The sequence below is a fragment of the Carcharhinus amblyrhynchos genome, chromosome 1 (genome assembly GCF_965287045.1).
Source record: "Carcharhinus amblyrhynchos chromosome 1, sCarAmb.v2.hapA, whole genome shotgun sequence".
NCBI lineage: Eukaryota > Metazoa > Chordata > Chondrichthyes > Carcharhiniformes > Carcharhinidae > Carcharhinus > Carcharhinus amblyrhynchos.
Window position 1 is genome coordinate 88,404,149 of NC_137324.1, and position 12,904 is coordinate 88,417,052.

At 37.8% G+C, this 12,904-nt stretch overlaps 1 protein-coding gene across 5 annotated transcripts in view; it reads right to left on the reverse strand.

The window, feature by feature from the left end:
* Positions 1–796: 796 nt before the first annotated feature.
* LOC145343028 (kelch-like protein 5) overlaps positions 797–12,904 on the reverse strand; it is a 115,746-nt gene continuing 103,638 nt past the window's right edge. For all 5 annotated transcript variants that reach the window (XM_080188784.1, XM_080188794.1, XM_080188802.1 and 2 more), the window contains 3 exons: positions 11,810–12,022; positions 8,515–8,686; positions 797–5,266 (listed from right to left, as the gene is read on the reverse strand). In XM_080188784.1, the coding sequence (XP_080044910.1) occupies positions 5,210–5,266; positions 8,515–8,686; positions 11,810–12,022 (442 nt within the window). In that variant the 3' untranslated portion in view covers positions 797–5,209. The remainder of the gene's footprint in view (positions 5,267–8,514; positions 8,687–11,809; positions 12,023–12,904) is intronic.

Consider the following 12,904-nt stretch of genomic DNA (forward strand, 5'->3'; position numbering starts at 1 on the left):
CATGTTGCCCTGAGTCAAAGGCTGCTCACCCTCATTCAAACCCTGGTACTCCAAGTCAAGCCTGGTGATACCTGAGTCAAATGCTGGTACTCCCTCTCCCTCTGAATACAGAGCCACTCTGTAAGCACTGCACTCACCTCTAAGCTCCCCTTGGAGGGGTGCTTGTTAGGTGCATGCCTTTTGAAACCAGTTGTGATTTGAACCATCTGACATCACATGCTGTGGGTGGATATTTTGATGGGGGCATGGATTATGATTCCAGTATATGAGGCCAATAATGAGATGCACATATATTTGAAATAGGTTCCTGACATTGAACAGTACGAAATGAGGCCCGCGACTGGCGGGGGAGGGGACGATCATGGTAAGCTTTCACATTAACATAAAATGTGACTTTGGCCGTCTCGTGATATTTTCCACTCCCATCACCAAACATGTCTGATACTAACGGGAGTGGGAATTCCGTCCTGATTCTCTCTACACATTTGCTGCTGGAGATGTGGTGTATTTCCAGCACTTTCTGTTTTTGTTTCAGATTTCCAGCACTTTGCTTTTATGTTATTTCCTCCAGGTCTGGAGGAAACAAATGAGAATCTAAACAGCAATGGAACTCAACTCAGGATGAGATGGGTGAGCTAGATGTAGGTAGTCTTGGTAACGGAGAGGAGATGGGGTCAGAAGCTCAGCTTAGGGTTGAATAGCATACTGAGATTGCAAACAGTTCTACAGGCTACATGCAGTTAAATGGAAATCCTTCAAGGTGAAACAGGTTTTAAAATAGTGCAATGCAACATACTTTCAGGTAACAGTTATCTTTAATTATCTTCCTGTGGCTGTGAAATGCTACATAAACGTATAATTGCCGTGATGTGGTCAATTAAAGAGGTAAGATAAATAACTGTACGTATACAAAAGAGTTTTTTGGAATTGTTCATAAATCTTGATACCACGGCAACAAGTATCAGCCTAACAATAGATTAGACATTAATATACTTAGAAGTTTGTTATATTTAATACACTTTAAACACAAATATTACTGTCCAGCAATACATGCTACGATACACATTGTACAATCATTTTATACATTATATACTTTTTATCAAAACTGTTACTGATCTGAGATTACAAAATGGTTACCCAGGCATCAATTGATACTATAATTGCACCGTATATTGGTGTGACAGATGCTGTAAGAAGTAGAATATCAAACTGCAGTGTGTTTTTTTCTATACTTGAAACAGATTGATTGACGATATGGAATCTAAAACTTGCTCACAATTCTTAGTCAAGAAGTGGAAGAAATTGTATAAGGATAAAAAAATTAAAGGAGATAAAAAATATTACGTTTTACAGCAAGGGTGTTGTGCTTTACAATTCTGAATGTCACTGTCAAAGATAGCAAATGACTTTGAAGTGTAGTCACAGTTGATACATGGCCAAACATTTTGCACACAGCATATCAATTAATCTGCTGTTTGATAATATTGGTTACCCTCAGTCATGTAATGAAGTATCAGCCTAGATTCGGTGTTCAAGAGGGGATTTCATCCCACTATCTTCTGACCTCAGGTACAAAAAACAAGTTGGTACTCCCTAACATATGTCTACTCCATGCCCTTTTAATTCCTCAAAGGAGCTGCTCTCTTAGAAGAAGTTATCTTTCTTATTCTAGTTATTCTAATTTTCTACGATCATTTTGAGGCACTGCTTCCCTTAATCATTATTTGTGTGTCATTTTAGGAAGACACCAATGTGAATACATGAGCCTATAGGTAAAAATTAAGTTCTAAAACACAGCTGATCTCTGACAGATGGCAGCAATAACTACCCTAAAATGCCTAGTGATTGGTGGCCAACCTTTATTTTCTATAATCCATCACTTCCCTATACGGATCTGTTGTGTTAACATTGTTAATTCTCTACATTCCAAAATATTCTTCCTAACAGTCTGGTCCATTCTTAGAACAAGACAGACATTTCCTTACTGAAGCATAGTTCAAATATAAAATAAATCAGTTGAGTAGAAATTAGTTGGAAGAAAATATCGGAAACTCGATTTCAGGATTATCAGCAGATAAACGCAATTGGGGCCTATGGCTATTAGAAAGTGCAGAATTTCAACCAGAAACTATTACCAATGACTAAATGATGTTACTTTGTCACTCAGGATATATGTATTGTTTAGGAAGCAAAAGGGTCTAAAGAGAAAATAGTAATGTGTGTAGAACTCAAAGAAGCTAGGATTTTTTTGAAGTTGGCAGAATAGTTCTCAATTTTCAGGTTAATCTTGAATTGATTGTTCAAATAATGATCCAATGAGTTAACTGGGGATCCATACTGAAATTAAGAACAAGCAGTGAACCAATTACTATAAATTTATGAATGAGAAGAATTAACCCTCATCATAAATGCAAGTGGAGAGTACTTAAATCACTGCACTATTCACGAAAAATTACATACATCAGTATATAATTCTTTAACCGTTAAATCAATATTTAAATAAGTATAACTAATGGACAACACAATTACAAGTGCCATGTATAACAGGTAACTCAATGATGTACAGTTTAAAGAAAGTTAGTATGAACAAAAGTGATCAGTTCTGATCAAGGCACAGACTTCCTTAAACCAAGCAGCACTACCAAAGTGAATATTCACAATAAGACGGCTTAAAATATAATACGATCAAACAATATAAAATCAAACAAGGCCATATCTGTGTGCAAGTTAAATAATTGGCAGTCAAGCCATTATGAAAGAGAAAGTGGCACATTGTTTTTAGCTCGTACCTGTTGGGAGTTATTGAAGTCCATGAATTAGGAGAAATCATAGAATTGAGGAAATCTGGAATGTGTTTAATTTGTTTGCTATTTCACCCATTTCAGTTAGATTTTTAAAGAAAACAATATTGAAGTCAAACTATTGAAGAATCATCAACTACTCAAAATGATGTATAAAATTAATGAATCTTTGATAGGAGGTAGGAGGTCCACAAGCCTCTGCTAATAAAATTTGATAATATTGATAGCAAACAGACTCTCTGATAAGAATAAAAACCAAAACTAAACCATAAAGACAAAGGAAAGCTGAGATTTAGATTAAGGCATGAATTACACCTCATGATTTTTATAACATGAAGTTCTTCAGCGCTCTTCCGGAATTAAAACAATCACATTGCTAAGAGTGCAATCTGTATTTGGTCAGTTAAGAGCTTGCCTTAGAACATAAAATGTGCAAACTGAAAACATTTTGTAACATGAAAGAACAGAAAATTTGGAATGTTACAAGCTATATATCAATAGCAAAAACTACACATTAATAGGTTGTACAAACAAACAAAAAACATTTACAGTGTCTTCTATATATTAAGCTCTCGTGCATATTAAAAATGTACCTGCATTTATTTTATTTTTAATGAAGGCAGCTTGGATTAAAAGCAAAGAGAAAATATGCTTAGAACACAGCCAAAGGAAATAACAACATCTAGTTTCCATTAAGACAAAGGTACAACTAGACACAAAATACAAGGGGCAATTTTCCATTTTTGTGCTTCAGACATCTAACGCTGCACATTAGGATAGCTCATACAGCCTGCCTCATCTTTAATCTAGTAATGTGAATGGATGGATAGGAAGCTGGTTGCACCATAGCTGCAACATTTTGCATCTACTATTCAAATCTAAACTCCTAATTTGTGTTGTTCTCCACGGGAAATGCAAAAGTGGAAAATTATTCCTATAATGTGCACTGAGTCCATATTATTAGGCTTATACATGTACTATTTCCAGCCCTGGTTACATAATATGGCCTGTTCAGATGAATGGAAATGAAACCTATATTATTAAGAAAACTATGAAGATTCCAGAACTTGTATTTTGCACTGTTATTGAAAACCGATCAGAGAACAGAACCTACAAGTCGGCGAAGAATCAATATCAAGGGGGCAGGGGATGAGGTTGGGGAAGTAGACTAAAATCACACAAGTTAAAAGCTAAAACATTATTGCAAAAATTACAGCAGTCCTTCCGGATCCCTGGTTAATCTGCACAAATTGATTTCTCCATAAGAATTTTGAGCAGTGAAATTTCAACACGTAGAAATCAGATCACAACTCTAAAATAGAGATGGCAGATATTTCAAAATAAAATTTGATTCCACAATGTTTTGATTCTACTTTAGGAAGGCAATAGAAGAACGGTCAATGCGTAGATATCTTTGAACCTCAGTTTTGGAGGCTGAATTATAGGCTGAGAGAGGGTTCACCGCACCCAAATGTAAATTTCCAGTGGAAGCCTCCCTCCATTTGACTGCCTCACCCAATTTTAAGTTTTCAGGTGATGGCACTTTAATTAGAATGAGGTGGGAATTCTGTCCATCTCCAGGAGGAAATCCTGCCTCATACTGTGTCACCCAACTGAAGGCGAGTAGCCCTGTACCAACAATCGTTGGTGACCACTGCTGATACCCCTGGAGCCTTGGGTAGAAGTGGAAACGTGGATTCCCCCAAACCCAGGCAAGTCTGGAATCTTGCTAGGGCTGGGTTGGCAGGCCTCAACAAGGAGGGTCATGTCAGACAGGACAGAGGAAAGGCAGTAAAACTGTGTGGAGGGCTTCTGATTGCCACAGAGGGTTTGAGAAGGAGGTACCACCAACCCCATTACCTCCCACCCATTCACTGACTAGCAGTCTGCAGGATTAAACCTGCCAGACTACACCTTTCTCTGCCGCCACTTAATTTGGAATTCTGCCACCAGTTAAATTGGAATGGCTGCAGGATGAGGCCCTTCACTGGGTATTAGTTGGGTCTCAGTTGGATCATGGGTGGGCAGGCCACGTGACACCTTCCCACTCCCTGGCAAATCATGATGGGATATGGGTGGGCAGGCAGGCAGTGTACAGTGTACAATGTGGATGGAATCCTAATTTACATGTCCACCCACCTGTTTTCTTGTGCACAGCTGGCTGGTAAAATCCAGCCCTTAGTGTTTCAAATTGTGTGTGCCAATTACAACCTGGGATTTTCTACTCCAAGACTCAACAGAATTGTCTAATAAAACAGATGTTTAGGCCCCAAAAAATTCTGAGCAAGTTAACATTTGACAAATTTTTAGCTTTCTTTCATTTTCCAATAAAGATGAAGGGATGTTGCAAGTTTATTTCTCAACGAACGTGTGGAATGGTCACAGTTCAAAATTTATATTTTAAAAAATCAAAGTTTAACAGTGACCACACATGCTCCAGCTCTTCCAAGGCACAGTGGTGCAACCTGTAAAAAAAAAGAAGCTTATTTAACTTCCTGAAAATAGAATTGGAGGCACAATAAATATTTAATCCTCACTCAATGTCAAACGCCTTCAATTAATTTCATTTTACCAATGCTTTACAACAGCTTTATTTTTGTACAATTTAAATATGAAGACAAGGGAGTGGAAAATATTTTGTTTTGAATAATTTGTGCAATCAAAGTGCAACAAAACAGAACTGTAATATAGGAGAAACACGCCATGAGTGCTCAAAAAACTTTGAAGACGTAGAAACAAAAATTATTTGCTGGGAAAGAAGAACAACCCAATATGACCTGAAGATAGATCAGAAAAGGGGAATGTAATATTTAGGAGCATGGTGTGGCAGCAAAACAGCCCTTTGTTTCCAGAGGATTAAAGTCAGAATTTGGTGCAAGTTGGATATGGAGATGGTGCTTGTTCTTCTTTCTCAATCTCCAGTAGACATGGCATGGCAAGTGGTGTGTCGTAACAGCAGAGTGTGGAGGTTTATGTAGAGCGTGGCAACCCCAGACAATCAAACCTGTAGCTTGAGGAATTCCAGTTCAGAATTTCAGAAATAGTTAGACAATAGCTTTAACTATTGTCGGAGTTAGAGCTTCCGATAATACAGGGCATCCAGGGAGAGGGACAATTATTTGGGCACTTCGTTCTAGGAGGCTGCCGCACCCCTCAGATTAAGTTGAATTTTAGAGTTGCTTAATGGTCAGGGACACGAGGATAAGACTGCAAGTCAGAATGTTATGGGGATCAAGAATATAGTGATGAAGGTGTCTCAACCCTTGATGTCGACCAACAGGTATAATGCACTTTAATAAAAGCAAAATACTCTGCACAATGGAAATATGAAATAAGACAGAAAACGCTGGAAAAATTCGGCAGGTTTGGCAACATCTGTGGAGAAAGAAGTAGAGCTAATATTGGACTTGAAACATTAACTCTGTTCCCCACGCCACAGATGCTGCCGGACCTGCTGAGTTTTTTCATCATTTTCTGTTTTTATTTCAAGTATGGCTTACTTAGTAGGTGATAACAAGTTCTGTAGGGTGGATGGGCACCTGACCACTGGGAGATCAATACTCGGGCACATCCCCTCTGTGGCAATTTCATCAGAAGGCAAGTACCTGGCTACAGGAGACTGAAACATGCTAATTTTGATCTAGAATCTTGCCACATGCCAATGTCTTTACACATTCCAAGGACATAAAGATGCAGTATCCATCCTGTCCTTTTGGCAAGCCATTCAAGTGGCAGAAGTGAAAAGGAATGTGGCAGTGGTAGGGATACATACTTTCTTCAGCTACTGCGATCAGGAATTCTAAAGGTTGTGCTGCCGACCTGGTGCCAGGGTTAATGACAGCTCCCTAAGGCTGAAGATAGACTCCGAATGGGAGAGGAAGGATCCAGTTACTGTAGTCCATGGGAGAAGTGATGACATAGCTAGAACTATTCTGCTGAGATAGTTATAGGAATTAAGCTCTAAATCATTTCAAAAATGAATCATTTTTGGAATCTTAACTAACCTGCCTGCCAACTGGCATAGGGATAAACAGATTACAAAGTTTGGTTGAAAGTGATATGGGACACAGGAAGAAGGAGCTGTTACTGGCTCCACTTAAACTGGGCTGGGGACAGTTGAATCGAATAATCTGGATAGTAGGGAGGATTTTAAACTAATAAAGTGGGGAGTGGATGGTGGAAAGCTCCAGGAAAGGAAAAATTCAAAAGCAAGAAAACCTTTGAGGCTCTGGACCAGAGCAGTGTTGTAGGTAAAAATACGCAGAGTGGGTCAGGAAGGGACAGTGAGATTAACAAAGATAATAGGGTATGCACTATTAGTGACTAGTCAGGGAAAATTGGAAAAAACAAAGCTAGATTGATAGGATCTTAGCTCAGTAAATCAAAGAATCAGTTTGGTGGAACTAAGAAATTAGCAGGGGTAAAAAACATTGTTGGAGCTGGTTCTGAGCCCTCTAATCATTGCTATACTGTGGGGACAGAGCATAATCAAAATTAGAGGCCCATGTAATAAGGGTGGTACATAATCATGGGGACTTTATTCTGCACATTTTCATCAACATTGAGTTTTGCAAGTCAATTTTGATTTAAAATGTACCTTTCAACTCAAAATAAAAGAAGAGAATGCTGGAAAGGAATGCAAAAATGTCATTCCTGATAAACACCTCAGTTCAGAGAAATAAAATCATAGAATCTCTATTGTGCAGCAGAAGGCTAATTGGCCCATCGAGTCTGCACCAACTCTGATAATGCATCTTACCCAGGTGCTATCCCTGTAACTCCACATAGTTACCCTGCTAATTTGCACAATTCTCTAAAATAAATACTCATGTGATCTGGTAACCAGAAGGAAATTAACTCAAATATAAAGCCACTGGGGCCAACACTTGATTCAAAATAGCCTGTTACCTAGTTAGTTTCTCGACATTGCTGGACCAGTTCAAAGGGCTGTTAACTATCTTGCATAAATTCCATAAACTTGCCTTCCACACTATTACTGTAAATAGTTTGCCCAGACTATATCACCCAGCTAGATACATACAAATATATGCATCACATTGATATATATGTTCAATGGAGTCCATTCCATCGATATAGCTCCCTCTTGTCTCAGAACTGGTACCAGTCCCTAATGAAAAAGAACTTGTTTCCCATACCAACCCTTTAGTTATGTGTTAATTTTCCTGCTCCTATGACAATCTGCACATATGCCGCAGCTAATAATTTAGAGATTGCTACCCTCAAGATCCTACTTCTTTGATTTACAGTCCATCTCCTGACACTCTTTCAGCAGCACCTCCACCTTGTTTCTACCTATGTTGTTTGTTCCTGCATGGACAATGACAACTAGATTACCCCTTCCCCTCCCAAATTCTTCTCCAGTGCTATTAGGTAGCCGAGAACCAGGTAGGTAACCCAAGCTTCAGATTTTTGAGCTGGGATGATATTTACATTGAGAGAACTTCTTGAAGACACTTTTCTGAGTATGTTTTACGCTAAGTGGAGGCGTTGGAAATTTTTTTTCAACAGGTTGAATTTGTATTTGTCTACAGTATAAAAAAGAACATTTGGGCTTACTAAGTGCAAGAACAAACAATAAGACATTTTAAGGCTTCTAAATTTTTTAAGAATGAAAGATTAGAATTATGTACAGTGTAGAACAAAATGTTTCAAAGTAATAAAAATGTATAAATTTCTACATTGTTACACTTACCTGCATCCACTCATTAGTTTGTGGATCATAGGCATCCACAGAGTTTAGGTATGACTGTCCGTCATATCCTCCAACTGCATACAGCCTATCACCAAGTAAGCAGACGCCAACTGCATCTTTGCTGATACTCATTGGTGCTACTGATGTCCAAGTATCAGTTTTAGGATCATACCTGCAAGCAAGCATAGCCATACTTTTCTGATCAGATCCAAATATTTAACACCTTCTGAACCATGCTTCAGACACAATAATAAGTTCACATTTACAAACTGTACTCACATGAAATCCAAATTATTAACGACGACATATAAAGTTAATTCTCTGGTCAGGCCACAGAAATGGGATCCTTAGAGTTAAAATGATTCACTATCCCACCTGCCCTGCACTCCAATGTTAAACTCAGCCTTCCAATGACAGGATTACACTGGTTTAAGAAAACAAACTGAATTGCTTTGGAATTTAGCTGATTAGAAGAATTACTACAGAAACACAAAATTTTCAATTTTTATCTAAACTTAGGTGCTTGGAAAAGATGTGTGCCATTAATGGTGATTTAAAAGTACTTTCAAGAAAATGACATTTTTCTCTATGAGATCTTTGAGTTTATTTGTGTAATCACCGTTAATTCAACATTTGCAAATGTGAGTGAGGACTTTCTGCAAGATACAGAAAAAGCATCTTCCTACCATCAGGTGAAAATCGATTAACATATCAGAATCTTTAGTTGTTACTAAATAATGAGATTGAGATACTAATGACAATTGAATGTCACTATTGCAACATTTTTGCAAAACTGGAAAGCAATGGGTGCAATTAGCCTCAAGTAAGAACTTCCACCAAAACCTAAAGCCCTTCAATAATTGGTTTTGGACTGTGGAGAGGAGTGACATTCATCATTGGAATGAAAATAAGAGCAAAGTCAGTTCTTCATTTCCTCAGTATGGAATGCCAACTTCTATAATGAGTACAGCATGTTCTTTTACCAACTGTGGATTCAATTTAATATTATAAAATGATTAAATCTTACACCACAGCAGGTCATTTGTCCCATTGTGTCTTTAACTCTGTGAAAAACCTATCCAATTAGTCCGACTTCCCTGCCTTACCCCATATTGTACAAATGTTTCCTTTCTAAGTATATATCCAAGTTATAAATGTAGTCAACTGACTTACCTGGCAGAACACATGGGACTTTCTGACTCCTAGGCTCTTACTATGTTACTACTAGACTGGATCATTATTTTCCCATTAGAGTTATACTAAATTGGAGAGTGGCCTGAAACTTTCATCCAGTACTGTATATGAGAAGTATAAAAAAGTCAGAAGTTTGCAGCATTAATTTGGCTTTGAGGCTACAAGGTTAATTTTGCAGGACCATTAGGAGCACAAAATCTTCTTTTGATAGAAAAGATTAGAGGTCATTCAGATCGTGGCACTCCTTGATTTTCCAGTCATTCATTTTAGTGGTTGGAAAGATTGAAATGCTGTAAAAAAGGTCTGCTAACCTTTTTACTCGATTCTCTAATACTTATTCCTTTAAAGCAAGATTGTGTACGAGGAGTAAAATCTACACAATTTTAGGTTTATATCTGAGAAATTGCTTCTTTAAGAAAAGTAATTATCAACAGCTATTACATAATGAAAAATGCATTCAGGCTTGAATTGTGCAATCTCTGCAGAACCATCTCCAGTGTTACAGATTGCTGTTATCCACCTGCTGTTAACTCCCTACATATATGTCAATTCATTTCTATTAATATCTTCATCATAATACAATGCTGAATAAAGAAATCAGTCTGTGACAGTACTTTAGAGATAAATAAATAATTAAAGTGTGGATGCTTTCTCTGAGACATGATTTTAAATGACAACTTAAAAAGCCTCACCTTCCTCCCAAAAACATGAATGTAAATAATTTAGATATATTAGAAACTTAATGCTCATGTTCACTGAAAATCTTTTTGCTTTCAACTTTCACAATGTAGTGATAACACTGAAATAATAGTTATGACAAATAGTCAAGCATTCAGCAATGAGTATTAAGTTTTAATCTGCCAATTATTCATGTTTATAGACAGCTAGGTCTTATGTATAGGAGGTTGCAAATAAATCTCAATTTTATCACTTCAATTGCACTCAGCTACTTGTTCTTGGTCGTTAAACTAGAAGCTTTCCACAAGTGTATTCCCTTTAATAGATTTAATATGAGGAAAGGAGCTATATATCCACATTAAATATAAAGATCAATGCGATGGACATAAATTTCAAGGAAAGGAATCTTGGTAGTTGGCCAAGAAACAGCATTGATACCATCTCCCATGGATTTGGATCAAATTAGTTACATTTCCTGGGAGTAGTGTAGATCCAGGAATAATAAAATGGAATTCATTAAAAAAATCAAATTTGGTTGTGCTGACTAGTTATCTAAATATGCATAAACTTAAATGGTTTCCAGTACGTCTACTTTCAAAAGACACAGTTTAGAAATAAAGAAAAATTATGACACAATAAAATGCCTTATTGAGATTGAAATAAACTCTACATTATCATCATGGGAAAATTCTGCACTGCATTTAATCCACGGTAATAGCCAACTTGATTCAGTGTGCTAAACATAATGTATATAGGACAATTCAGATTTGCAGAATTAATTCCAGAGTTTGCATCTTTCTCTGTCACTAGAGATTTTCCACTTTCCATTCAATTTTAATTTTGTCATTGCATGGTGCTTTATTTTGCAAAATTCTGCACTTTAGATCAATAATCATTTCCACATTTTGGCAATTTTTACCAAATTGTTAATATTTTATTTAAATCATTTTATCCAAATCTTATTTTCACATATCTCTTGCTACTAGCAAATTTATTCTCCAGATCCAGTTACATTGTGCTTGTTTTTGTCTGTGGGTGCTGGTGGGGTGAGGGTGAGGGGAGTGGGGGCTGGCGGTGGTGGTGCTTGATTGCATGTATTTTCATAATGTTTAGTCCATGCCAGTTCATTATCAATTAAAAAATTTTGAAGCACATTCATCTCTAAAGCAGGTTTCCCTTCTTCTACAATCCAATCCAACCCTGACTCTAGGAAAAGCAAAAGCCCAATCAAAGTTGAATTTTGAACAATGGTATCTCACTGGAAACCACAGTATTAGCCATGTAGCTATTAACTGCCTGCCATAATATTTTAAATGTACGATTATTGAAAACTACAAAGATTTAGTCTTTCTGTATATAGTGCTTAACACGTGATCATAACACACATTTATTGTAGGCAGTCATTGAGAAATAATTCATTTACCTCTCGACACAGTCAGACAGCCTTGAAGTGAGGTTAGATGCTGGTGCATCATGTCCTCCAATGGCATACAAGAAACCATTCCAGGTGGCAACTCCCACTCCTCCCCGTCTTTTAGACATCAGTGCACAAGCAGTCCATTTGTTGGTGTGGGGGTCAAAGCATTCCACAGACTTAAGGCAAGAACTTCCATCTCGACCTCCAACAGCATACAGTCTTAAAAAAAAATTAAAATCAACTGTAACATTCCCAGAAATGCAACCCAGCATTTGCTTTAGCTTAATGCTTATCAATTAACTTTACAAAATCACCCTCTGTGCATGGAACCTCACCTGTCAGGAGCGCATGCTGGAAAACCGGGCCAGAATTTTCTGCTTCCATCTTTTTTGGGCTGGTTTGGTGATGGGAGCAGAAATCTTGCAAGAGGCCCAAAACATGTTTCATGCCAACACAAAAGTGTAACATAATTATTCGCACCAACCACCCTCCCACCCTCACCCCTGACGTGATGGGATTTTCGACACTCAATATCGGGAACATCATTTCCATATATTTACCTTCCATTATCAGGCCTCTATGGCTGAATTATTGCCCCATAAGAAAGTCCATTCATGTTGGCATGAAGACAGACTGGCATGAATCATGACAGATCTCCCAAGGTGTGCACCCGGTGAGTAGACCTCTCACAGGAGCTCGTAATTGCATTGCTCAGAGGGAGAGGGTCATGCCTCGGCACTCCCTGGACAGTGTGCTGAGGGCAGGGCTGGGGGTGGAGGGAGATGGGTTATTGTTTAATTTCAGTGCACCCTTTAAAAATGGCATCACAATCGTCAAAGAGTTAAGTTGCTGGCAGGGAGAGCTCTGACTGAGCCATGACATTGTGGAACCTTCCCAAACATTTTACTAAGACTGGGATGATATGGAGGAGAAAGCCACCGTTGACGTCTATGGTTCAATGTTGCTTTTCCTGTCTGTTATCAGCCTTTGCCGATATTCAGGAAAATTCCATCATGGATGATTTTTGTTGATTGAAAGTTCATAAAGTGCGATTTTGGAATGCTATCCTTTGTATTCTATTAGTTGTACCACAGCCAATAA